At 45.2% G+C, this 27,524-nt stretch overlaps 6 protein-coding genes across 6 annotated transcripts; 2 read left to right on the top strand and 4 right to left on the bottom strand.

Moving 5' to 3' along the window:
• Positions 1–4,591: 4,591 nt before the first annotated feature.
• LAJ45_03774 (uncharacterized protein) lies at positions 4,592–5,802 on the bottom strand (the record flags this gene model as incomplete). Its single annotated transcript, XM_046113358.1, has 5 exons — positions 4,592–4,691; positions 4,752–5,032; positions 5,091–5,292; positions 5,362–5,594; positions 5,680–5,802. 5 exons carry the CDS (start codon positions 5,800–5,802, stop codon positions 4,592–4,594), a joined length of 939 nt encoding a protein of 312 aa, XP_045973651.1.
• Positions 5,803–7,918: 2,116 nt separating this feature from the next.
• Positions 7,919–8,633, top strand: LAJ45_03775 (uncharacterized protein; the record flags this gene model as incomplete). Its single annotated transcript, XM_046113359.1, has 4 exons — positions 7,919–7,921; positions 7,980–8,240; positions 8,360–8,456; positions 8,563–8,633. 4 exons carry the CDS (start codon positions 7,919–7,921, stop codon positions 8,631–8,633), a joined length of 432 nt encoding a protein of 143 aa, XP_045973652.1.
• A 3,192-nt stretch (positions 8,634–11,825) lies between these two features.
• On the bottom strand, positions 11,826–12,918 carry LAJ45_03776 (uncharacterized protein; the record flags this gene model as incomplete). The annotated part of the gene is made up of 2 exons (XM_046113360.1): positions 11,826–12,557; positions 12,619–12,918. The coding sequence occupies 2 exons, from the start codon at positions 12,916–12,918 to the stop codon at positions 11,826–11,828; spliced, it is 1,032 nt and encodes a 343-aa protein (XP_045973653.1).
• A 32-nt stretch (positions 12,919–12,950) lies between these two features.
• On the bottom strand, positions 12,951–14,732 carry LAJ45_03777 (uncharacterized protein; the record flags this gene model as incomplete). Its single annotated transcript, XM_046113361.1, has 5 exons — positions 12,951–13,192; positions 13,249–13,420; positions 13,480–14,112; positions 14,226–14,391; positions 14,530–14,732. The coding sequence occupies 5 exons, from the start codon at positions 14,730–14,732 to the stop codon at positions 12,951–12,953; spliced, it is 1,416 nt and encodes a 471-aa protein (XP_045973654.1).
• Positions 14,733–16,286: 1,554 nt separating this feature from the next.
• Positions 16,287–18,627, top strand: LAJ45_03778 (uncharacterized protein; the record flags this gene model as incomplete). Its single annotated transcript, XM_046113362.1, has 4 exons — positions 16,287–16,386; positions 16,818–17,378; positions 17,462–18,218; positions 18,288–18,627. 4 exons carry the CDS (start codon positions 16,287–16,289, stop codon positions 18,625–18,627), a joined length of 1,758 nt encoding a protein of 585 aa, XP_045973655.1.
• A 6,630-nt stretch (positions 18,628–25,257) lies between these two features.
• Positions 25,258–26,419, bottom strand: LAJ45_03779 (uncharacterized protein; the record flags this gene model as incomplete). The annotated part of the gene is made up of 2 exons (XM_046113363.1): positions 25,258–26,214; positions 26,279–26,419. The coding sequence occupies 2 exons, from the start codon at positions 26,417–26,419 to the stop codon at positions 25,258–25,260; spliced, it is 1,098 nt and encodes a 365-aa protein (XP_045973656.1).
• Positions 26,420–27,524: the final 1,105 nt, after the last annotated feature.

The raw sequence follows: 27,524 nt of genomic DNA on the forward strand, positions 1-27,524 counted from the left end.
GTACACTGCTCTTTTGGCTGCACTTCCGAGTAGGTAGGCACACTGCAATCATGTAGGTACACATGTATCACTACATTCCCTGCGGAAATCACCTGGTAAAGATTAACCGGATGTCGGTCCGTACCTGAATACACCAGGGATATTGAAAATGAGGGGAAAGGTCCATATGACCTATAAAAAACGGGATCGGTATTAGTGTTATCACGTTACGGACCTGCATGATGGCTAAGCTAATGCTTGTTAATTAAGGTCCCCGGGGATCAAAGTCAGAGCACGGTGGTGCCTTGGTATTGAATTTTTGCGGGGTTCACTCAGATCTTTAATTTCCCACTAGCTTTCATAAAAACTTAAGTCTAATAAAGTACCCTTGTGTACCAGGCATATAATAGAGACCCTTTTCGGCGAGCGAATATTTTCTTCTAGGTTATATAGCTAGTCATCGGCGTGAGGAGATATAACCGAGCGGGCTATGAGGCCATTTGCCAGCTAGGTTTTTATAAGCCCTGTATATATATATAATCTGCCGCTATATGCCATGTATAGACCACAATATTATTGTTGTACAAACCAATATTGCAATACTAAATGTACCTATCTGGATTCATACATGTATACAGCTTTACTGGTAATTTTCTCGGCCGACAGTATATACATACATTTACTTACATGTATACATGTACTCTTAAACCCGCAAAAAACCAATCAGGATCCTGTACTTGAGACGGGCACAATCAGGGTATCTGGATTCCGTAGCGAGACTAGACGAATAATTTATTTAATTCTGGCAAAACTAGAAGTTCGATCATATATGATAATATGATATGATGATCTTAAGTTTATTACATGCATGTTGCGAGGACTTAAGGTATTCGACTGAAGACATGTACCGTCTGATTAGTAAACATACATGTAGCTACATACAGACCGCCTATAGCCGACTCACGACTAACACCGCTATAACTCGAAAAATTGGCTGTGCATATAATGAGATCAAAACTACTATAAGTGGACCTGATCTACACCCTTCAACCAATCGTCAAGGAGATAATCCCTGGCCGGAGATGGCCAACTTTTCGAGTTTTGCGGCACATGTAGAGACACATTTTATGATTAAGCGGGACATGACCTGTGACCCAATCACAATATCTCACTCGGCATATTGATAGGTATCTTCTCGTTTCCACAATGTAGATTTACATACCGGTACTTTCAGGCTATATTTTGTTTTAATTACTCGGAAAGTAACTGCTTTTTTCCGACGATATAGAAATGTTGCGCAATCTAGGTATTAACTTAACAGCAATTTGGGCACAATATTTGAGTCTTTGCCCATATCTAGGGATAAATTGCACAACTTTGAACAGAAGCCATAAAATATTTCTGTTCTCTGATCATGAATAAAAAGATAAAGATAAGTAAAGATACCCAATCTCTGCAGTACTCGTTAGGGCTTGGATGGAATATATATGCCTCTTGAATTTATCCTAGCTTTAACTAACTCTAGGGGGAGTGGAAATGTGTACCTAGAATATTCAGTAAAGTTGTCGGTAAAGTCGTTTTTCGAGCTTTGATTTACGTGGGTAATGTCAATATTTTGGTAGAGGGAAAGTCGTTTTAAGGGAAATTGGATGACTTTACAGACGTCTTTTTAATGATATTACCGACGACTTTACTGACACCTTTACCTGCCACGCTTCTGTCACTCATTTTGGGCGTATACAGAGGGGGGGATAAGTTTTGGCCACCGGTGATGCTTCACATGATTGACGAAGGCCATCGCCAATGAAACGATTCATCATCGGGCATCCTACGATTATACCAGGACCATCCAGCCAGAATTGCCTACATGTATATGCCAAACAATGGATCCACCAAAATGAAATTGTATTCCCCAACTGACAAGTCCATTGATGCCAGATACCATTTGATGACCCCATCGAAATATTCTATTTGGGGACTCAACGATCTCGAGATCTAGAGGATAGGCTTCATTAGAAAACATTAATTTTCCAGCGGAAAACAGGAAACCCCGGAAACAGTCAGTAAAGTCGTATTTTATTGCCTTTAACATGCCTTTAACAAGTAAATACATCAGTAAAGGTGTCGGTAAAGTGTCGGTAATGGGACATGAATGCCTTTAACACAAAGTAATGCGGTTATTGCATCAAGTAATGTGTATCTCGCAACTTTTTGTATGGGAAACGTCAAAATTGATGCACTTCCACTCCTACTAGAGTAATTAGTATATATAAACTATAATGTACGAGCGTTTTAATTTACTACATGTACTCATGAACCAGCTGACCGGCCGCGGCCGACTGATGTTTCATACCGAAACATTTATGTAGGTACTACATATATGTTACCTACACGTCGTTAATTAAACCAGCCACTGGCATATGTATGTACATGTACATGTAGGTATTGTAAGAAGGCTTGCATGGCTTTCACCTACAATAGTTTAGTAAAGATACATGTTGTGTTTAAGTACATATAGTATTATACATGTAGTGCTCAAGTATATTATAGTATTATAGTACATGTACTGATATTAGGCCGGCCAGGCCAGTTCTTCGAGCATGTACATGTCCTCAGCTAATACTCGTTCCAGATGCGAATGGTTTTAGGTAGATATATTATAGTCAAACAATTTTACTCATTCACATGATCGATCATAGTCGACTATGAGTGAATTTATATACCTTGCCTGCTTGTAAAATGCGATCATTTGTACCCAGAATCAAATTGAACATGATTTTTTTTTTTTTAAAAAAAAACACCTGGGATAGTTTGACCAACAACGAGCTAGACGCGACGTCCCTACCACTATTACCAAGGAACAACCCATACATGTACCTATTATATGCCACTATCCCGGCTATTCTTCTAACACATGTTAAAACAGAGAAAAGGTTTATAAGGGCTGTAAAAAAACATTCATGTATGACAGGCCGGCCGGGCACAGACTAAACAGGACCCAGTTCCTTGGAATACCGCCGGTCTACATTGGTGGCCCATGAAACCTCGTCATGATCATGATCAGGCCAGGCAGGGTGATCAATACAACCACTACAGACCGAGTATGTGGCCATGCATTACATACCTGTAAATATATAAACTTGCTCTGTTGGCCACCAATACACATCTTTCTCTTTTACCTGATATATCATGAGGTCCTGTGGGGTTAATGCATGGGTCATTATATGTTGACCTACATATATATACATGCAGAAATGGCGCAGTGTAGTACAATGATCATATATGACCGGGTCGTTATATATATAAAACTTTCAGAACATTGAAGATATCGTACGAAGATCCAAATTGCAAAGCTACTGATAATACAAGTATAGCTTATAAGGTATGACGAACCACACAATCTGAACATTCCTATACGTGCGCATATGCATGTATGCACATATGTCTATATACGCAGGTACAATATGCAATTTATATAAACGATAATAACCTAATTAAGTACATACATAAAGGGCATATATGCACGTTCTCAATTTAAGGTTACACAACGCCTAAGGGCCCATCCGAAGGAAGAACAGTACAGAAACTACGTTAATTAAGTATCAACGGACAAAGGTCTGCCAAATACAAATGTGTAAAGTACCGTTTCCATGGTGATTTGGTAGAGATGTGTGTTGCACTGGGTTTACGAAATTTAATTATCCTTCTCGACGGGCTGATGTAAACGTGAATAACTCGAGCAATAAACCGATCGCGATGCCTATAATTCGAGAATCTATACTACAATTAATTATCTCTTTCGATCACGTTATGATCCCGCTCGCCTTTTAGCTATATATATGTTTCCTCCGTTGATTCGCGAATTCCGCTTCCTAATAATTGCAATATGTACTCGACATCAAACTGCATCCTAGGCGTGGAAAGGTACTATGTACATAGCTCTTCAAATCTCTCGATCTCAAAACCGCATTGAAAAGCTTAAGTGGCATGCCAAATATATATATATATACATGTCAACTTTCCTCAACGGCGTTTTCAGTAATATGTATATAAGTTATACTGAGTTTACCCCTGTTAACCTCTAAGTTTAGGCCCTTAATTCCCAAACGCCCATAATCAATAGTGCCAAGAGCTAGCCTAGCTTGTTTACACATGCAAGTACGTACATGTATGTACTACATGCTTTTTTCGGCTGTAACAAACAGCAGGGATTTTTTTTTGTTTAATTCATTAATTGCATGCCCAAACAGCAGGGACATTTACAAGGACCATATTTTCGGCATCTGCAGCTGTCATCGCTTTATACAGAGTTAGTGGTATAGGCTTGGGTCTTAAGCTACATGGTATATGGTTTAGGGTTTAAAAGCAGTCCGGTCCAATTGTAACTGGGAGTACATGTGGGTACATGTACATGATCAAACCATGTCTAGATGGTTACATTTCAGTTATGACGAGAATGGATATTCGAATTCAATTCGTGCATATATAATCTAGTAGAAATACATAAAATCGGCTTAGAGTTCAAAAAAAATATAAACAAACAAACAAATGAAATTTGACCTTTGAGCCATCAATGCTCGGATCCAGACCTCATAGCAACTTCAGAGCCACACTAGGAGCTATAAACCTTCAAACTGTTTATTTGCCAATATGTTTGAGTAAAGGCAGCCGGAGTGTTAGCGACATAATCGTTGCATGTCATTGATGTGGGACTTAAACTCATTGTCAGTTCGAAATCAAATAATTGGCTGATAGGAAGATATCGAACTTACCATCCTGAGCTACCCCAAACATTGCCAGCCCAATCTCCACAGAAGGTTATGTCAAAAATAATCTTGTGGGAAATGAACTTGGAATTAATATCGCATGAACCTTGAAAGACGGCAACAGGTGTTCCCCAACCGGTGGGTTCTGGAGTTGTACTCAAAACGTTGGCCGGGATGGCATTGCGTGGAAAAAACCAAATCTTAATAAAATCCGAGTTCCATTCAGTAGCGTAAACACCACCACCAATATTGTTGAATCCAGTTCCATAAGATGAGGTACGAGTATCCTATCCAAGATAGCGGTTAGTACATAAAGAAATACAAATATTAAGTAGAATAGCTTACCTGAATACCACAGCCTTGGTTGGTAGACTGGTTCGCGGCGTAGACGTAACAATTATTTGAAATCAAAGTTCCAGACTGCCCGCTTCCGTTGATAGAACAGCCATCGCTGGTATGAAGTGCCATTGCATTTTGGGTGTTTAAATTTACACCTTCGATGATGTCAATCTCCCCATTGTTCGGCCAGTTATCACCAAGGGTCCAGCTACGAAAAGAAGACTCGTCAGTAATATGTTTTATTTTCAAGTACAATTCCATCGCAAATTCTACTCACAATGCTGGCCATGTTCCACAGATACTACCAGGCATGTGTGCAAGATCCAAAACAATAAGACCACGCTGGAACCTGGCCTTGCTTTCTAGTCTTACACTATTCCGTCCATTTGGTGCGCTATTTGTATAATCGACACCAACATAGACATTGTCGGTGTTCGTTTTGATAATACCTTGGGACTGGGCGCTGGCCTGGTCGATATATTTGACAAAGCCATTTGTAGGATCGGCGCCCTAATGAAGCGAAATTATATGTCAGTCTCTTATCACAAAGTCGAGCAACTTATTAATGTCTATATATGATATCGGAAATACCCACAGTGTAAAAGTCAAACTTGGAGAAAAAATTGGCCGGAGTGTAGCTCTCCTGGAGAACTGTATAAGCTGCGTCTGCAACAACTGCGGATATAATAACGCTGATAGAAGCTGTAGAGAACTTCATTGCCAAAAATCCAATATTGTATATCGAGTCTAGTATGTGTTTCGAGAGGTTCTTCTGCTGATTTCTAGTGATTTGATATAAGACATGAAGGGCAATCCGTCCTCTTTAAATATTTCGCATTTAATAGATATTTCTCATGAGTTCTGGTTAAACAAATCATTAGTGAGCGTCTTGTGCCCTCAAGCAGGCCCTAGGTTGCGATGGTACCGATAGCGCCGTGATTCTGGGATCAATACAGACACCTTTTTTTTTATGCATCCAGGATGTAAATTAACTTTTCCCTACGGCTGTGACTGGTCCAGTAGCTGGGCCTTTCGGTCACCAGCGCATCGAATAGGCTGATCCTGGCTTGAAAATTGACCTTGTCTCGCCCATGAGATTCGGTCAGAGGTCCAATACTCTATCCTAGTCAGTCCTTCTGTTGACGGTCCATGCGTTTTGGGGGGGGCAAGGTGGTTCTAGATGTAGTAGGTGGTCACTAGATAAGTTCAAAGTAGATTAAACCTACATGTAGTTCGATACTATCCCTAGTTCATGAAATAGAGGGGGGCTATACATTAACTCGTGGATTTTGGCTTCAAATCCGGTGTAATGGTACTGTAGTAATATACCTATGTATACATGCACATGTCAGTATTTAGGTGCTTTAATGGCATAAGATTAATTAAAACAAGTGGAAGAAGGAAGGTACGGAGTATTTTAAAGATAGTTTTGTACGTACTGAAGGTATAGACGTCATGTCAATAAGCCACATATCTGCTCGCAAGTCGAATACATGTATACATCAATAATAATAGACATCAAAAGGTCTTAATACCATACATACAATACAAATAGCCATCAAAGAACAATACGTACATCATAATCTATAATATTAATTATCTTGTGCAGATGAAGATGGTTGAAGTTAGGGTTTGATCCAAGTGAAAGCCGGCCCAGGTTTCGAATTCCTGGTCTTACTCTCCTTAACTCGAAATTGAATTTCCTTTTGATCAGCGTCCCTGTGCACAAGATCTTAAGCAAGGATGTTTTAACTCTTCAAAATAATTATAATATAACTATTGATATTATAGAGCTATAGTTTGGTCCATGAGTACACTTCTATATCTGCGGGACATCTCCCCCTCTCCCCGCCATCCCCGTGCCTAGTAGCAGAAAGCATCTCTTCCTAACATAGCTCGAAAGCCGAATATCTATGTCGAGTGGAGCACGTTGTTGAGGCATGTGACACTACATGTAATTTGGCTTGTCCAGGGTTTAAGTATCTTCTTGACATACATAAGGTCTACGAGCGATCACCACATACGCACGTATATAACATATTAAACCAGATTAATAGAAAGCCGTTGCGTAGGTTTATACACGCGCGCGCCTTCTATTTGTTTACGAATAATCTCTCTGGCGCACTCTAGCTTGGTTTCAAGCTCCTTAACGGTTTCTCAGCCTGCGGGATGCGCTGCTAGCTATTGCCATAAATTTGTTTTTCTTTTCTTTTTCCATGCCTCATCCTGGTACTTGTTCTCCATGTAATAATACCATACTACAACTACACACACATGTATATAGACGAGCTTGAACAAACGGATTTAATCATATCCCATCACTCATGGGTTGAGGGGTACCTGTGGCTGGGGTTTGTCGTTATAGCCGCGTTTCAATCTGGGCCGACCCCTGATTGGATCATGTACGGCTCTTCATTACCGGTGGCGCCGGTAGGGGACACCGAAGTGCTTCAGTTGGAAACCTCAACTAGGATGATTGTAGACTTCGAATTCCCTGTTCCTTCCTGCTGGCCATGATCAGTCCAGCCAGACAAGCATCTACAATATTCTACCAAATAGAGTACATGCCGTTGTCCGGGGCCCGAAGCCTTTTTAAAACACCCTTCTCTGATTTAGCACCGAACTATATAGCTTAAGATGGTTATTTAACTTTTAAATCCTTGTGGTGGATATGTACCTACATATTCTGTGCTTAACTAGATCTTATCAGATAAGATGGCTCGACTTGGACTTGGCAACAAGCTGCGCCAGCTATCGTTATCCTCGTCTAAGACTCCCCACAACTTCAACATCACCCCTCCATCTCTAAATTCTGCACCACAAACAGTAATAAAATGGTATTAAACCCCTTTCCGTCATGCTCCTCTTATATCACGCGAGCTAATAGTAGTATAGTCTCTTCGCATAATCCCTGCCCCAAAGCATGCCGTTCAGATCTCTACCACAAATGGAGCTCCCAGTGTCCGTTCAATCCCTGACCCGATGAGGAACGGATTGCAGTCTGTATCTGCCGAAGTGAACGGAAAGCATCCTCTGGAGGCTAGACTGAAGAACTGGGATGAAACTCAGCAGGCTTTGAAGATGGAAAGTCTGATGAGGGTATACGGTGCGCAAGAGCCGATCAGGAGGGGTATGGAGATGAAGATTAGCGGATCGGTTAGTCTCCTTGGGCTTCCTGGAAATTTGCGGGGGGTTAGATGGCCATTATCTGAATATGAGATAATGGACTAGTGGTGGGTAAAAAGATAAGGATGCTAATAAACTTCTGAGAACAGGACTGGAGACCGGCTCAACTGGGCGGACCTAGCAACTTCCACCTCGATATTCTGAAGGGGAAGGACACAACTATCGAATGGGAGGATGTCTACAAGGGTAAGCATAAAATAAAGCATCACCCCATTTTGCCATTCTCAAGCGATCAATGTTCCACTGAGCTGCCTTTCTCTTTCGGCAAAGCTAACTCCAACACCCATCATAGGGACCGACAATACCGAAGAACTGCCTGGTTTCCATGCTGAGATGGAGTCAAAGCTCAAGATGAACTGGTAAAGACCTGTGAGTAAGCGTTTGACACTTTAGATACGTTATTCGGGTGAAATAGATATCATCCAAAGGCTTAGAGTCATGTGCCAAATGATATCTCCTGCGTGATATTGCATTAAGTGAATTACACGAGGACAATCTATCATTAAACATCTAAGATTTTTACCAATCACCTTCTAGACATAAACAGAGGCAAATTCACGGCTACGCGTATTTCTTTCCCGATTTCTCCCCGTCCCAGTTCATGTCAGAGAATTGAACAAGAACCAAAGCCCCACTTTCCTGCTTGTGATATACAACCCCTAAACTATAAAACAAATACAGTGTAATTAAGAGTAATAGGTAATACCATCCATTAGAAATGATCCTGCTTAGTAGAGTCATAAATTCTTACAGGTGGGTCTCCGTTCTGCGTCGTGACGCTCGTATATTCTTATGTATCTGTATCAAATACCCCGCATCCTCGTCAGGCTCTAATATATATCTGGCTAATTAACTTTCTCTTCGCGTAATACCTGCTCAGTTGATCACCCAGCTAGATATCCTGATACCTTCATAAGTTTCGGCGCAATAAATGATTCACAGCCAGCATAAGTGCGTGACCGATTACGTGATTCTAGTAAAAAGGATAAAGATTTACCTTCTTCTATTGGTGATTCCATTCTAATCCTAGACATCTCATGTGAATACAGCACCATCATACTTCTTTTTTCTCTTGGCAGATTTAATAAATTATCAATCAATCAATCTCTTGGCAGTTTAGAGTGAGTACAGCGAAAGCTTGCTATAACGGTACGCTCGGGACCGGAATTTGGTACCGTTATAGAGAGATTACCCTTATATAGGAGGTGCTGGTGCTGAAAGCCAGGCAAAAAGGACCGAGAAATGCTACCGTTATAGAGAGATTACCCTTATAGAAAGTACCGTTATAGCAAGCGTTCGCTGTACATACATACACGAGCAATCACTGCTTCTCACTCGATATTTTAGTGGAGTCTAATCTCAAGTTCCCAACTTTCTTATAGAGGTCTATAAGAAACCCCGCCAAAAGCTCGATTATGATTCTGGCATAATAATAATAATGATTAATAACCATAACCAGAATTATAATCAAACAATTGCAATGAAGCAGCAACAGCAGCAGCAGCAATACAAGTAGTATTCAGCAATATTAGTCCTATAGAAGGGTACAAAATCTAATAATCAGTCCGAAGGGTAACTACCACTCCGGTGTTTTCGAGCCTATAAGGGCGTTGGGTGTGGGATTAGGGTTACTGAAATACTTTTCCCGACATCATATACTCTTATATATACATGTATGTATACAAGTATATTAGATATATAAAGATATATTATTGTTTATGAGCCAAGCCACCTCTATTTTTTAAGCTCAAACTTTTAGCTCATTGAGCTCGGGCTCGAATTATTATGGTCCAGACAGTATATAGTGAGATATGTGTGTGGGGAGCGAGGGTGTATACATACATGTATATATGGACCACCACTAGTAGATTTCTCCGCCTCTTGTGGACATGGTCATAGGGGCAAGCGGACCTAATTTAGGTTATTTACCTTACTATCTCTACCACCCCAAGAAATGCATCGCATAATGTATCCATAATGCATCGTGCTGCTACGTTACGCGTCATGTCCGTGCAACACACCGTAAGCGGGTGGCTATTGCATCCGAAAATGCATCGCATAATGCATCCATAATGCATCGCAGTCTCCTTTTGCCAAGCCCCCAATGGAACGACATTGCTAACGACATTCATTGCCCACTCTGTATAATAATAATAATAATAATAATAATAATGATGATAGTAGTAGTAACATCTAAGATTATATCTATGGCTACATGTGCGGTTAGGCTGTAGCACCAAAGCACACATGTATTCTGTGAACGATTTTACCGATGACTATACCGATGCTTTAACCATACAGCACGAGTAGCTGGAACAATTACACATACGACGATAGTGACGATTAAGCCATACAACACAGCACTTGAAAGAACGAGTTTACCAATGACTTTGCCGATGCCTTAACCAAGGAGTACGAACAGCTGGAACGACATTGCCTACGAGTTTGCATCTCGCCGGCCCCACATTGAACGAAATAGTTGATTACATCACCGACGATTTTACGAGACCGCACAGTACCCAGAACAACATCGCCTATGACCTTACCAACGAGATTACTGACACCAAAGCAAAACCACACAGTACATGGAACGACATTGCCTACGACTTGACTGACACTAAAGCCATACCGCACAGTTCCGGGAACAATATTGCCTATGTCTTTGCCAACGAGTTTGGTGATTACTTAGCCAATCTGCACAGTACATGGAACGATATTGCTTACGTCTTTGACAACGAGTTTACTGACATTAAAGCCAAACCACACAATAGTTGGAACAATATTGCCTATGACTTTGCCAACGAGTTTACCAACACTTTTGCAAATCGCAGGCCTCCTGTCAACGAGTTGCTTGACTACATCGCCAACTACTTTAGTGATTACTTAGCCAAACATAAGATTCTGTAAACGAAATAACCAACGAATATACCAACGATTAAATTGATGCTTTAACCATATCGTCTATCCGCTAAACGACATTCCCTACGATTATACCAATCCATGAACCAACGATTAAGCCTGGAAACAAGAGGATTGTTTACCATCAGGTCAACGATTTTACAAACGATTTATACCGACGGCTTTCCCGACAAGTATACAGGCAAACAACTAAACTACATACAACGATTTTACTAATGATTTTGTCAACAACTTTCCTCAGCGATCAAATTTTATACACGACGACTATGCCAACGATTTTACAAATATCTTTGTTGACAACTTTACAACTTTCTTTGCAATCCGTTTTGTTTGAACATGAACGATTAAACCTACGATTAAACACACAATTTTACAGACACCTTTGCCAATAATATTGCCCGAGACCCCTCCCACATTTATTTTAGTGCGGGAACGGCTTTCCCGACCACTTTGGCTACAACTTTACCTACAACATTAGCTACGATAGGTTAACCCTTCGCCATCACCCCCCGCACAACCCAAACCACAGAACAACTTTACCTACAACTTTACCAACAACATTACCCACGACTTTGCCCACGACTTTGCCCACGACTTTGAAATGTCGGCTAGTATCTAGTTAGTTAATAGTGTGCATTACTGCACGTTAGCGCCAATAAAAAGCGCCTCGTTGTCAATAACTTCCCACCAAGCAAAACCCTTCTTTGGCCAGAAGCACGACGTCCTTGACACCAAAAACTCCTTCCCGCGCGACTTGATGCAACCTATCAGTTCCTGTACATCGGACAGATCAACAAACTCCTTGAGGACCCGTTGTTGTCTGTTGATTATGTATGCCAACTTGAGCTTCCTCACCCTCCCCACCTCCAACCGCTGGATGTAGGCCATCATGAAACGCTCTGGCTCGTCCTCAAGCCTCTCGTCATTGTGTATCTCGTACGGCATGAAGAACATTACTTTGCCAAAGTATGAGACATCGTTGTCCCCATCGCCGGTCAATATGTACCTGACACAGGAGTCATCCCTGCGGGACGAACAGACACCAGGCTTTGGGTTGGAGATGGCCGATCCTACCACCTCATGCTCGCTGCTATTGCTCAAAACTCTTCCCGCAACTGCCCTACCCCAGAGCTTGAATATGCCGCTGAACAGCATTGGATTCCCAACAATCTCTCTCGACCTCACTGGCACACCTATCACGTCAGCGTGGAACTGCCTCAGGTGGTTCCGCTCGTACTGATTCAACCGGCGGGAGATCTTGGGGCCCATCAAGAGGCAGTCCGGGTACTCTGCTGGATAGGCAACCTTGTCCTTCTCTCCCAGTCCAAACAGACGTCTCTCGGCGGTCTCACTAAAGCCAGGCGGCACCTGTTCACATCAGTAACAGCAACAGCACAGCCACTCTGCTCTCACACTCTCGCATACTTACCAAAGCAATCAAAGGCAGGTACCTGAGCCTCTCCCGCTCAAGCAGCTGCAATGAAAGATTACGATTAGCAGACGAACGGCTGTGGCACATTGCCTTGATCGTTCCACATGTCCTCTCCATTGGGTACTGGTGGTATATCGGATTCGGGCCGCAGACCTTCATGGCCATGCCCAGGTGCAGCAGCCCATGCACCTGCGTGGTGCAGCCACGGATCTTGGAGAGCTTGTACTGATAGTATAGACGCTCATACCCCGTCACAACCTGAACCATGTCTCGCTCCATCTCAGCGACGTCCTCCATGCTCAGCTGGTACCGCCGGGCCTTCTCGCTGGCTAGTACAAAGTGGTGCAGTGGCTATAGTACTCGGCAGGCAGCCGTTGGTTGAGCACAATGGGGGATATCAGATGCATGAAGTTCATCAGCTCTGTAGCCTTGTAGCTTGCGTGGTACTTGATATCCCGGAATGCCTTGCCAAACGCACTTGGTATCGACGCCCTTGAGCCCGCAATTTCCTCCCCAATCCTGTCCCACATTCTTTTGGGTAAGATAAACGCATCCTCCACGTAGTCCTCTTCTATATCAGCATTAAAGCTAACCCCCGCCTGCCCTTGCGACGTTTCCTCCGCTCACCCTGGGTCTGGCTCTGAGAGCCACCCTGCTGTGTGTTTGTCTGGCTATCAAATTGAGACTCTTGCTGCACCTCCACTTGTGACTGGCTCATGCCCTCGGATTGGGCATGCGATGATCCAACCTGCGAAGCATCAACTCGGCCTGGGCCATCTTTGCGCGGAGCGCTAGTTCCCTGTCCCGGAACACCCCCATCCATTGCGCCAGGTATAACCTAGGCGTGTTTTCATCAACCAGATGCATAACGTCCGGCGTGAACGTCCAAGGGTACACCACCGACACGAGGGAGCTAAAGACAGGCTCTCCATTGGTCCCCATCATCTTGCCCCATTGCAGGTCCATTGTCTCCTCCACCGTTTTCTGGTTTTCGCGCACTTGTGCGTCGGTCCAAATCGGGAGATTCTCTGCATCCCACGACTTTTCGGGGAAATTTGCATTCCTCTTTGGAACCCTACTCCCCTTGCGCCTAGCCTCCCCCCCCAGAGCGTCCTTACGGTCACGTGGGGGTTCCAGAGGACAATATATGTGTCCCTCGCTGATACCATAGATGGCACAGAAGCGACAGTACCGAAAGCTATTAGGACCAGTCCATTTCATCAATTTGGCCATTGCAACCGTATCTCCTGCCACTAGGGCTATGTTAGCGCGCAGTATAAATCTCTCCTTTCGCAGCCCGTCCCAAGCCTTTACCCCCACCTGCAGTGTGAGGAATTCATCAATCATTGGCTTCAAGAAGGACCCCAGGTCCTTGGGATTGCCAGGCCCTGGTATTATGCCGCACAGAATTAGGTTTTTTTTCAGGACCCTCTCAGACGGCGGCAGGTTGCAGTTGATTAGCAGCAGGGGCCAGACATCGTACTGCCCAATCTATTGATTATTTGTAACACATGAGTCAGCTATGGATTCAATTGAAAAGAGGCAGCAGTAGAGGCGTGTGCCTTAAATAGGGAGAAGCCGTCTGTGCTGAATATGAACCCGACGTCTCTGCTATCGGTCCACAAGCCTCTATTATTCTTGACCATTTTGAACAAAAGACTATCCCAGTAGTCCCGCACTGAGCTCTGTGGCGTCTCCTGGTTTGCAAAAGACTCCTTGTACTCCATCGTAATCTTTACGTACGCAGTGTCTGTATAGAGTAGCAGCAGTCTGTGGATTAGGGGTATATAGTCAAACGTACGGTACGGTTTTCCATTGCTATCCCTTCTTTCTGCATTGCATATGTGGCATCTGTCAGCCCTTGGAAAGGCAACGTAGCAGATGCAATTGTTTCGACACACGTCATACCGAACGTGGTATATCTCTGTAATCACACCGAGCTCTCTCTTCGCTGTTGCCTCGTCTGTCACTGAGACCTCGGAGTTGTCAAAGGCCTGGACAGCTTGGATGTACCTCATGTGTATGTCCTGAGCCACGTTCCCTTCCATCCTGACCTTCATCAGCCGGAGGTGTCTCATCATTGCAGGTTCCAGAACAACGTTCGGAATCATGCTGTATGGGAACTCTGTCAGCACTTCTGGGCCCTCGTCATCGTCATCGTCATCGTCATCGTTATCCTCAACACCGTCTTCTGCTCCACTGCTCTCTGGGTCCTCAGAGCTGGGCACATCCTCGACATCCTCGACATCCTCATAGTATGGATTGGAATAGCTTGGGCTCTGGATACGCTCGTCAATCTCATTATCAGTCTCACTGGGTGCATCAACGTCGTCATCTCTATCAGCATCTATATCAGCATCAACATCGCCATGAATGGATGGAGGAGGTGAGTTATCAGGAATATCATGAGCACTGGACTCGCTGCTGCTAGAGGAGCTAGGATTATCATTCTCCTTCTGGCCTGCCGTATTGGTAGGAACCGGGGTGATGTATGCCATGTTTAGGTCATACTGAGTCGATTCTGTCCGTTGACGGAACAGCGGTGCCTCCTCATCTAAAGGCACATGCCCCTCCTCTTGCCCAACCGTGGAGTGGTGGAAGCTGTGGTTCAATGTACTGATTGTATCTTCTCTCTCTGAGACCACCGACTCTGGTACAACAGACTCTCCTCTCACAGTTTCCTGGCTTGGTGACTGCTCAGGTTGATGCTCTTGAGAGGCATGGACCTGTACCTGCTGCTGCACATGCCCGAGGCGGGGCTGTAGGTTGTAGTTTGTAAAAGGATCCTGTGAATCCATACGTCCGGGATCGTGAAACACAGGTGAAGCTTCTATAAATAAGGCATCCTCAAAGACCGGTGTAGCCTCCGCTGGCTCTGGGCTGTTTTCCTATACCAGAACAGAGTTAATCGAGTTGTGGGTTGAGCTACCATACTATACATGTGTTGTATCGCATATACCTGATCATTAAAGACGGGGGTTCCTGATGGCATGGGCTCACTCTCGGGATAGGAGGCATCAATCTGTATAGGGTCAGGATTATGTAGGTAGAAAATGCACCTTGACCACATGTACTTACTACTTCCCAGTCCAAATCTACTGGCGGAATATCCTCCTGGGTGGCTTGCCGCTCAAGCCATGCCTGCCGCTGCCTGTGTCTGTACCAGATGGTTTTTGTCACAAGGTGGGGTACTCCTCTGTACATCCCACAGTGGCAGAGTCGTCTCTCTCTCGGTGCCCATGGTGCTGGGTTTGCTGCATCCGCCATAATCGTGATTGGTGTGTATAATTTTTTTTTATAAGTATAAAGTGAATATGTAGAATACATGACACGTTGATGGTGGGGTAGATTGGCGGGACGTGAGATCTTGGATGCACGATAGGCGGAGTGGAAGGCCAGATCGACATCTACGGGTGAGCCATATTGCATGAGCCAGGGTGGGTGGGGGTAGATAGTATGGACATATCCTTCTCCATCTTCTCTCCATTCCACCGTAGAAACATCTATCTGTCCCTTTTTTCTATTACACCACACTGTTTATCAAAGGTGAGCATCTGTATCAAGACAGCTACATGTAAATGGTAGATGGTTATATACTGATGGACATGATGGTACAGATGCAGCGGAATATGGCAGACATCACAGAGCCTATTGCTCCAAACACAATGCTAGACATGGAAGAATTCAAGCAATGGAAGGAGCAAAAGGAGATTAAGAGACGTGAGGAACAGCAGAGGCAGGAGAGAGAGCGGCAGCACGAAAAGAGTAAGCAGCAGCAGCAGCAGAAGAGCCAGTCATTTGGCGAGAGGCTTGTTGAAGACACAAGCGGGTCTGATAGCGAGGGGTCAGCCATCGGGGACTTTCCACTCCACGACGAGAAGGCCATCGAGGACCTCCTCGATACTGCTAACAAAGCCCCATTGATCGAACAAATGGGTTTTCGATCATATAAAGAAGACCGGGAAGAATATAATAAAAGGAGAAAGATGGCTGCTGATGCACTGGCTGCAAAGCCTGTACAGTTTATTATTGGGTCGGCGTGGAAGTCGGTCCGAAGTAAGGCAACACGCCAATACCTCATCGACAAAGTCAGAAACGCTCTTGCCAAGTATAACTATAGTGACTCCGTCTGTCTCGCAATCATAATCTCTCTGACCAACAACAAGAACGTAATAAAAACAGAAGAAAAAATAAAGACATTACCCTCGCCGGTGGTGCGGTGAGGAAGGGAAGACCTCCCACCACCGGCCACTATGTTGGCAGGCGGAGAACAGCAGCACAGAGAGCCACTGCGAGAAATGTGCCTGCTGTCCCTATAGATACAGCAGAACCAAGGGAAGCATCTGGCCCTGCCGCTGCCCCAGCAAGACAAGCACCGAGGGCAGCGGTTCCTGCACCTATTGCCCCTCAGCGGGCTACAGCAACAGCAGCAAGCATACAGAAGACATCAAGCACCGGTAAACGTTCTGCCAACAAGGAGACAGTTGACGAAGCTCCACCGGTACACCGCAAGCCTCCACGCAAGAAACCAATGGTCCAGGACTGTGTTACAGCAGAGGATGATGATACCTCTTCTTCTTCTTATGTCTCCGCTGAAGGTTCAATTAGCGTGGGCACAGTGACTAAGGCCGCAACATCTTCGGTGGGGGTGCCGGTGTCAGCTAGGCCACCCATCCCTGTTGGGGCTGCAGTTTCCGTGGCTCAACCTGCTGCTGCACCTCAACTTGAGCGAGTTCCTGCCAATGTTATGACTATCGGTGCTCCCCGTGTGGATGATGATGCCGCACCGCTGTCCCCGTCGGCACATAACCTTGTACATCGTCTGAACTTACCAAGAAAGCAAGTGATGTTGCCACCTCCAAAACCTCCTTCCGCTGCTGCCCCTATGGTGTCAAGACGCTTGAGATTTACTCCGTACTGGTGGACAAAAAGCACGTCCATTACCAATTCACACTCGACTATGAAGAGTTCCGCAAGAGATGGAAGGGGAAGGATGTATGGTACCGCTTCCCAGGTAAGGGAAAACAGCAGATACTGTTGGATGACGAAAAGCGATACCATCAGTTCCTGACCAGGGTCAAGGAGAATAACGAGGCCCCAACCATGTGGGAGCATTCTGATGCTGACTTCCATGATGATGATGATGATGCCAGTTTCTATTCAAAGCCACCACCACCACCACCACCACCACCACCACCACAGCCATCAGTACTGGCCTCAACAGTTCCACTGATACCTACTACTAGAAGGGTTAGCTTTGATTCTTCTGTGACTAAAGAGAAAGAGGTCGGGAACAATAATGCCATTCGTACACGAGCAGCTCGTACGGGGTCTCAACGCACCAATGCTTCTGATGTCACGACTACAGAGGCAGTGCTTAGTGACAAAGAGGTTGGGGTTGAGCCCGAGCCTCCAAAGAAACGGGGACCTGGAAGACCCAAGGGTTCGCTGAATAAGAAGAAGAGCGAGACCGAGAAGCCCAAGAGGACATATGTTCGCAAGGTAGCCGGGACTGTTAAAGAGAAGACACCGGCCAAGGAGAAGGCAAAGAAAAGTACAATGAGAACTCGGAGTCAAGATGCGATACAGAAAGAGATGTATTTATCCCCTCCCAACTCAAGATAACACGTATATTATCAGACAGTACTGACACGTATCGGTGATAGTATGAGTGGTGTCATGAACCAGAACCAGTCAGATGAGGTTAGAAGCTCTACTACTACCGGTGAATGTGATGATACCTATTTGCCTGTTCGTCCATGGGAGGACATGAGCTCTTCACAGGTGCCGCCGCCATCTTGTGGACAGCCACTGCTTCGTGTAGCCACCCAGCAGAACGCACCAGAGCCTATGCCCCTATGTGCACAGCCCCGGTCATCTGTGTTCACACAGAACTCGACACAGTCTTCATTCATGCCCACACAGCCTAACAACTCAGAGTCATTCACAAGTACTGCACCGCCACGTCTGCTGCCCAGGATGTTTACTCAAACCCAGACTATATAAAAGAGGATGGATTTGACATTTCACGGCTGTCGGGTCTTGACGATGTTTTTGCTGACCCCATTTCCACCCCGCCTCGTAGGATGGGGCCTCCCCCCATGAATAGCTACATGGGCTCTTTGAAGGCGAGAAAGAATGTTGGAAGGCTCTCGCCCATGGTGCCCCAGCACTCCCAGGTTCCGCACATGGAATGGGACACTCCGAGTTACCAGGTTCCAGCGTCTACAAGTGCACAGCCGACCCGTAGACTTGCGTCGAGGAGCAGGTATCCCCATCTTCATGGAGCCATGAGCTCTACACAGCCGATGGCGGGCGAGGAGATCGTAGAGGTTCCTGTGGGTAAGGTGCTTGATTTGAACTCCGATCTCAAACTCCCTTCACTTGTTCCGGTTATGGGCTACGCCCCCTTAATGGGGTCTGATAATGTTGAACCAATGAGCTACCGCAAGCTTCTTGGACATCCGGAACTGATGCCCCGGCCGAGGGCTGTGCCAGGGGCAAGCACTAGCTTTCAGAGGGCAAAGATGCTGATTAACCAAGCTGCGGCCACTGAGGGTGATGGGCAGCTGACTCCAGCGAAGAGGGGTGCTCCTGGAAGACTAAGTAATGCGCAGAAGAAGGTGAAGCTTGCGGCGATGAATAGGCATGCCAATAATGAAGAGAGCGTGGTTCCAGAGACGCCGTTCAAGATGTGAAGGTGTTGGTTGTTGTTGTTGTTATGGGTAATACGCAAGTGTTGTATATGCAGGTATGGAGGTTTATATGTGGCTAATATTGGAGACTATTCCGGATCGGGTAAACAACGGTTGGAAGATATTATAATTGTAGGGTTGCTAACAAGTATGCTATGAAGGGTTTTACTAAAGCAGGTGGTGCGGGATTTGTTGGAAAATGTGTCATCGAATTTGTCGGTAAAGGGATCATGAATATCGTTCCTACGAAAAAAAGTTAGATTTGATTCTAAAACTAGTAGCAATGGCAAAGACAGTAGCATGCAATATTGTTGGCAAATGTGTTGGTAAAATCGTAGACTTAATCATCGAGGTTCCAAGAGAACAAATGTTAGAGAGGCGAATAATAAACGTAGTCAGTAAAATTGTTGGTAAAGTTGTCGGTAAAGTGACCGTCTTATTGCTATGGGTTTTTTCTTCTTCATTAGAAACTCGTTGATAAAGTCGTCGGCATAATCGTTCAGAAACTTGTTGATTGATTACTGAGTGTTTTTTCGAGAAAGCTAGAAGAAGTCCGTTGGGCAATGCATCAGTAATGTTATCTGTAAAATCGTTCACATGATTGAGCCGTAAAGGAAATGTATCGGCAATATCATCGGTATTGTCGTCGGTAAAGTCATTCACTCTATCGAATGAAAAAAACAATGTATCAGTAAAGTTGTCTGTAAAATCGTTCATATGATTGAGCCGCAAAGGAAATGTATCAGCAATATCGTCTGAATTGTGGTTGGTAAAGTCGTTCAACCTGTTGAAAAGCAAATCAACGTTCAGTTAATGTTGTTGGTGATGGTGTATGTAAATGTATGATCGACTGTATTCATTAATGTAAAACGTTTTGAGAAAGTCATCGGATATACCGTTGGTTAAAGCATCAGTAAAGTCGTTGCTGTTATTGAGGGAAAGGTTAATGTGTTGTTGATATCATCGGCAATTGCATCAGGATACTCGTAGATGGCCGAATTGTTTGGGGGATAAAGTATCGGTAATGTTGTCGGTATAATAGTCAGTAAAGATGTTGATGGTTTGTGGTAATGGCAATATCGTATACCAACTCGTAGGTAAATTCGTAGACATATTCGTTGCACCGACGCACAATGCAGATGTAGAAGTGCATGGAATAACGTCAACAGTTTGAATGATAGGTGAAGTCTACCGGGAAATGTATCAACAAAGTCGTTGGCAAATGTATCGTGCTGCAAAAGGGCGGAGGGAAATCTCGTCGGTATAATCGTCGGTATATTCGTTCACGCACATATATGATACGAGTCGGTGGGTTTAGTTGTTGGCATAATCGTTGACACAGAAAGCAGGGAACGGCTAGAGTATCAGTAAAGTCGTAGGTAAACTCGTCGGCAAAGTTATTTCCTGAGTAACGGAGAGCGCTGATAGAAGGTGGGCAAACTTGTAGGCAATATCGTTCCAGCTGTTCGTGCTCCGCGGTTAATGCATCAGTAATGTCGTTGGGAATGTCGTACAGCGCTAGTAGGTGAGTGGCGGTAAAGTCGTTCCCATAGAAACTTGGTCGCGGCACAAAGTCGTAGAGGGGGGCAGAGCGGCAACAGTCGCCGTGCAAAGTTGTTGGCTAACTCGTTGGCAAAGTCGTAGGGCGTGCAACGCGGGTAATATTAAAAGCTACACTGGCGCGGCTACATATTCGTTGGCGTACTCGTTTCGGCTGTGCGTGGTTAAGGCATATGCATCAAGAAAGTCGTCGGCAAAGTCGCTACAGCAAAACAGTGCGACGTAAAGGGAAGTTACAAGTTACTGCTACGGAAAGTGGTGTAAGTCATCGGTAAAGGCGTTGGACAATGCATCAATTGGACGAGTTTACAGAGCCCGCGACGGATAAATGCATCAAGTGATGCATTAACGCGTGCCGTTTGTATGGGTAATGCATCGATGGATGCATTATTTGCGCTGGTAGAGTACGCGATGATAGTCAATTGCCGTGAACACTGGATGCGTTCGCAGAAAGCCTGAGAGGTTTCATTTATCCCTACGTTGTCAACCATATATCTATGCACTATCCATTTTCACGTAGAAGCCACAGCATGTCCCAATGCTTGTGTAATTTCGAGTATAATATCGTTAATCATGAGATATCACTCGGTCAAGACACTGGAGCAAAAAAACAGGGGGGTGATTTCCCCAGTTTCTCTCTAGCTCTATTAACTCATCATGGAAAAACACATTCAAAGATAACTTTCGTCTTCTCTTAACGATTAAAGCGGCAGAGAAGAACTTTCGTTTCGTAGGCGAGCTTGGTATATACCGACCTTTCCTAAACCACCGTGTGAGGAGAACATTCTATCCCTGAGGTGGTGTGACCGAACCGGATATATCCGGGTATGGTTGGTTGAACACAGTTCCTATTTATCCTGTTCCCGAGTTTCTTCTCACACGCTAGAAATCTCCACCTGCTCCACTAGAGACAGAGAGGAGAATGAACAGTGATTGCGTTCAACTGAGCACACCCAGCCATATCTGGTTTGGTCACGATTTCGATTTTGGCTGGCCGCCTAAGAATAAGGAGAGGCGAGCTGTAGGCATATCGTATCCGCTCTAAAGGTTGACACGCAAATGTCCATACGATGCATATTCATAGGGTACTAAATACTTGGGACATGATTCCGCTATTATTAACTGGAATAGTACACTTAGGGCCCGTTCGGACAACCTTAGATTATTTCTTCGGGTTATTGGACAGACTGGATTATCAGGTAGCGGAAGTGATAATCATAATACTCATAATAAGTGGATAATCTACATGTCCGGATAACGTTAGCTCTCTGTAACGGGGGTCTATGGACGTAGGGACTATGATGCCAAGGAATACAACCGAGGCGAAGACGTAGCAATAGGTATTCGAGACTATGGACTATGGAGTGGCTCTGCCTAGTATGACTAACTAGTTGAGCCCTATGACGAGACGTAGAACAAAGTAGTATTCGTGGAGTACATACAAGAAGTTCCGTGAAGAGAAGAGGAAAGGAAGGAAAACATGAAAAGGCACGAGACAACACTCCCTTATATATCCAGCCTCCAGTCCGTTGATGACTCATACCTCGCGTAACGGAAACTAAAAGAACATAACAGAAACCCCATTACAAATCCTAACTCAACTGCACAATACCTTCTCTTCACGATCCAATCAATCATTCTAACCGACCGGTAATATTGCCGTTACACTCTCAGGATATCTGTGTTGTGTGGGAATAATTACCTCCGAAGGTGATTGTTTTCTTGGCGGATTATTGGATAATCAGGAGTTCCGAATGTTGGATTATTCAATTGCACGAACAGCATAGATTATTGTGATAATCCAAAAGTCGATAATCCGTCAGATTATCGCCAATAATCTAGATTATTGGGTTGTCCGAACGGGCCCTTACTCACATTCTTCCCAAACCTTTCAAGACACTGTAGCGAGTGATCTATCTAGTAAGCAACCACTAAGCTAGGTCTTATATGCAAGCACCATCTTACAGACCAATTAACCGCCTATTCAGTTGCTCATCCGTTAATCGAAACGCCGATCGGAAGCCTCCGCAACCGCCACACGTACTCGTGCGTCTTCGCCAAGGATTTTAACGTGACTGAGAGATCAAGGCATTTGACCAATTGAAACACCAAAATCCCTTTCTTCACCGAGTCAGGTGAAAATTCTTGGCGAAGACGCGCGAGTACATACACAGAACTCTAATATTCAAATTCACGCGTGAGTATTGAGCGCGCTGTCAAAATCCGACTTAAAGCCATACCCATGATCGTCTTTCCCTCGCCCCAGTATTGGCACGGATATTTCAATTTTGAACACGGAACTTGGTATTCGCATAATAAGGCGCTTCAGTACTAGAATACAACAAGAGGTGTTGTGCGCCTGCATAACTATTGCAACCCTGACCCGAACCCGAACCCGAACCGGCAGCCTTGGCAGGACCCACATACTACTTGACTGTGGCAACGGGAAAAAGGTATATATAAGCGTTTTTTGGTGATTTTAGCATTATTTTAGTATGAGGCCCTTTTTTTTCTAAGACTCTCTCCAGAATAAGGCATATATATGCCTTTAGCTATACATATACATTATACCCAGATAATTCTTAAATAAGTCTTTATACCAGATCTGTCTTTTTCATCAACATTATCGTCAGAACAGGTAGTATTTCTATAAGGTTGAGAGGTAGATGGAAAGTTTTATTTAGACTTTACTAGTATGTCTCAAATAAGTCTAAATTTGGGCTGTTTTGGGCATAAGTGTGACCGTCGGCCAGGACTAGCTACGAATAAGGCTTATTTAAAACCATTTGTAGAATTAATATTACTGATTCGCTAACAATTATATAAATTCATAATGTTTCGTTGGTTAGGGTTAAAAGTAGGCACTTCGCAAATATCAAGCCGTCTACACCTACTCATCTCCATCACTTCTATTATCTTTGTACCATCTACCCCCCTCTCCCTTTTTTCCCACACTATCACCGTTATCATCAAAGTGAGCGTTGATCGACGAATTGAACAGCGATTAATACAGCAGCAGCAGCAAATCTTGCGCCAAATACAACACCAAATACAATACCAAATTGAGCATCAAACTTGAATTCAACCAATTGAAGTTAATGGGCAGGCAGGTAGGTGCAGAGATATGCAGGTATGCGTAGGTAGGCATAGGTAGGCATACTAGGTAGGTATAGGCAGGCATAGGCAGGCTGGCAGGTAGGTACTAGGTAGGTAGGTAAGTAGGTAGGTACTAGGTAAGCGGCGCGGAGGGGCCCGGGGGGAAGGCGGTGGGGAAGGTGGGCAGCCATCGATGTATATAATGTCAAATTAAGCCTTATAAGGTATCATAAGCCTTTGTAGTATCAATAAATTTTAAAAAAATAATACGCTTATAAGAGCCTGAACGGACGACTAAGTCTTATTTGAGACATAATGCTTTTTATACTAGTAGGTTTACTTTAGACTGTTTATAGGCTTATAGAAATACCCGTTCTGACGTTAAAGAATCAAGACTCTCTGGTAGATTAGACTTATTTAAGGCTTATTTAAGGCTTATAAATTCGAATTTTATCGATTATTTTAGCTATATAATAGTTCTAATATCAAAATCCTAATTCTCCCATAGCTTAATATGTAGATTGAGAGATTGGGGTATAGTATACCTGCAATGCTCTGGGTTTAATCTCTCCCCTTTTCGTTTTGTCTTAAACTTAGAGTAAGTCTTAAGATTGAATCAGCCTAAAATTGAACAAGGCTTACATAAGCCTTAAATCAAATAAGTCTTAAATAAGCCTTAAATTAAATGAGTTTTAGGTAAGTATGAGAAATCAATAGTGTTTAATCGCTGGCCCGGGAGTTCGGTGTTAGAGACTTGGAATTGGGATAAGCGATATACTCCCAAAACGGCGATATTTGCCTTATTTGAGCCCACCCTAACGATTATTTTTTTACTGCTTCCCGCAGTCAAGTATAGATGACTGACTCTTACTAGCGGGGCTTGGCAAAGGTGTTATTAGGATTATTAGCACTCTGGCCTGATTGGTGAGTGATATATCATGATTGGATTTAAAGTTTTGCACGCTCGTACTTCACTTGGGTTAGCTGATATTGGGGCATACATGTATTTATTAGCAGTTCTCGGCAGGTTTATTAGGTTTTTCTGCCGGCAATGGGGTTTGATATATACGCCAAAGTACTTTATCGTTATTCGTCATGTGCTAACATAGGAAAAGAAAAGAAGGAACCGAAGGGGAGGGGAGGATAGGAAGAGAAGCAAGGCCGAATGGTACGGTAAATAAAACCCTAGACTTCCCACCCCAACAAAGCACGACACAACACGGTATTATAGCACCCTCTACCCCCACCCCCACCCCCACCCCCACCCCCACCCCACCCCCTACCCCTACCCCAAAATCGGCGCCAACAAAGCACCCACAACCGCCCCAATAATCTCCTGCTTCACCACCGTCCTCACCACCGTCTTCGCCTGCTCCGCCAAAACAACCCCAACCGTCCCCAACCCACCCCACAGCACCATAGCCACCACACTCATCACCGCCGCCATCACCAAATTAACCTGATTATTACTCAACACGCCCCACCTCTGCGCCGTGATGACCCTACGACTATTCGGCCTCTCCCCCACCTCCACCACCGCCTCCTCCTCCTCCGCGCCCCCACCCCCACCACCCCGCTTCCTCACCCCCTCCGCCCCATGCACCGGCACCGCCCCCGCCGCCGACTGCGGCGCGCCCCCAACCGCCGAGTGCAGCCTCCCCTGCGCAGTGATATGCGTCGCCGGCTCAACAAGCACCTTCGCGCCGTTCGGCGCCTCCACAATCTTCTTACTCCGCACATCGATCACAGACTGCTGGAACAGCGCGCCAAGCAGCGAGTCCAGCAGCGACCCCACCGTCCCAACCACCGTCACGAACGCCACCAGCCACACCTTCTCCCATAGCCCCCACGCCGCCTCAGACCCCTCACAGGCAGGCAACATGACCGCCGCGACGAGGCCGATGATTGCTGCGCCCGCGGCGCCGGCGGTGATGCCGGCGAGGGTGATGCCGCCGTTGGTGCCCTTTGGCGTGACGTTCCATGTTGTGATGAGGCGGGGCGGGGAGGACGCGAGGATGCCGAGCTCGGAGGAGAGCGTGTCGGAGAGGGTTGCGGCGTAGTTTGCGATGATGCCGATTGCGAGGAGGTTTTCGGGGGTGTTGTCGAAGCAGGCGCCGTGGGCGGGAGAGAAGAGGGGGGAGGAGGGGGTGGTGCGTGTGGTGATTGTGTTGAGGTTGAGGTCGTAGAGTTGTGCGGTGTGGAGGAGGATGAGGATGGAGGCGACGATGCTGTTTGCAAAGACCTATGTGGGAGGGGGTTAGTATGGGCTATTGGGGTCTGGGTGGGTGTGGGGGAGTGGGGATTACCTGGACGTGGTTTCGGGCGCCCTCACCCCCGGGGTGCCGGAGCTGGAGAGAGTGAGCTTGGCTTTGATGTCGTGCTTGACCTTTGTTGCTGCTGTGCCGAGGCCGTAGAAGACGAGGAGGAGCGTGAAGGGGAGGTTCCATGGGTGCAGCGCGTGGACGGCTGCTGTGAAGATTGCAGCGATGACCCCGCTCGTCGTTAGGGACTTCCTGGAGATGGCACGGATGACCAGCAGCGTTGTCGCGACCGTGGCATAGATCAGATTCATGACTGGACTGGACTGCTGTGTGTGTGCAGCTGGATGTTGGGTTTATCTGATGGTGGATGTTTCTGGTGGAGGCTGAGCTGTCTCGTGTTGTTGTTGATGTTGTTGATGTTGATGTTGTTGTTGTCGATGATGGTTCGGTGTTGCGACGTTGAGATATCTAACAAGTTGTTGTGCGGGGAGACGAGTCCCAGGTCGGATGACGTAGGTACATACATGTTGGACTGCCGGATCTCCTCCATTCACTTTGCCCATTCACTTTGCCGCTGTAGAGTACCGCAGAACCTGGGAAGGGCTCTTATTGGGCTGTTGAATTAAATGGTACTTGGCGGCCAAGGCAAGTACGTATTTGTGGCCATGGTAAGCTGGCTCTACCACGCCAGGAAATGCATCATTTGATGCATTATCGACACATTGCCCATACAAAACCGAGCGTGATAATGCATCCCTTGATGCATTACCTGTCGAGGGCTCTGCTGAGCGCTGCACATGATACTTTTACCGATTCATTAACGATACATTTGATTCATTTATTGATTACTTTCCTAGTTGCGGCACTACTGTAGTGAAAGTCGTTGGTAAAGTTGTAGATATAGTCGTCCCCAGGCTCTACCACGCGAGGAAATACATCATTTGACACATTATCGATGCATTGCCTGACGACTTGTTGCACCAGTTTCCCAACGACTTTCCCGACGTCTTCCCCTGCTAGGAAATACCGTCCTTAGAAAACTAAATGATATTGGCAACGAAAGGTGTAGGGATAATCGTATGGGAAACTTGAATGGGCAACTTGAATACACCCTGGTGACGACTATACCTACAACTTTACCAACGATTTTATCAACGACTTTATCAACGACTCTCAGTGTTAGTACCGGAGATGGCTATGGGGCACGCGGTAGATAAGGCTGCCGCACCTCGAGCTAATGTCAATTTACTAGCAGGGAAAGTCGTCGGGAAAGTCGGGAAACTGGTGCAAC

This window comes from Morchella importuna (assembly GCF_003444635.1).
Source record: "Morchella importuna strain M04M26 chromosome Unknown Morimp01GS008, whole genome shotgun sequence".
NCBI classification, from domain to species: Eukaryota; Fungi; Ascomycota; class Pezizomycetes; order Pezizales; family Morchellaceae; genus Morchella; species Morchella importuna.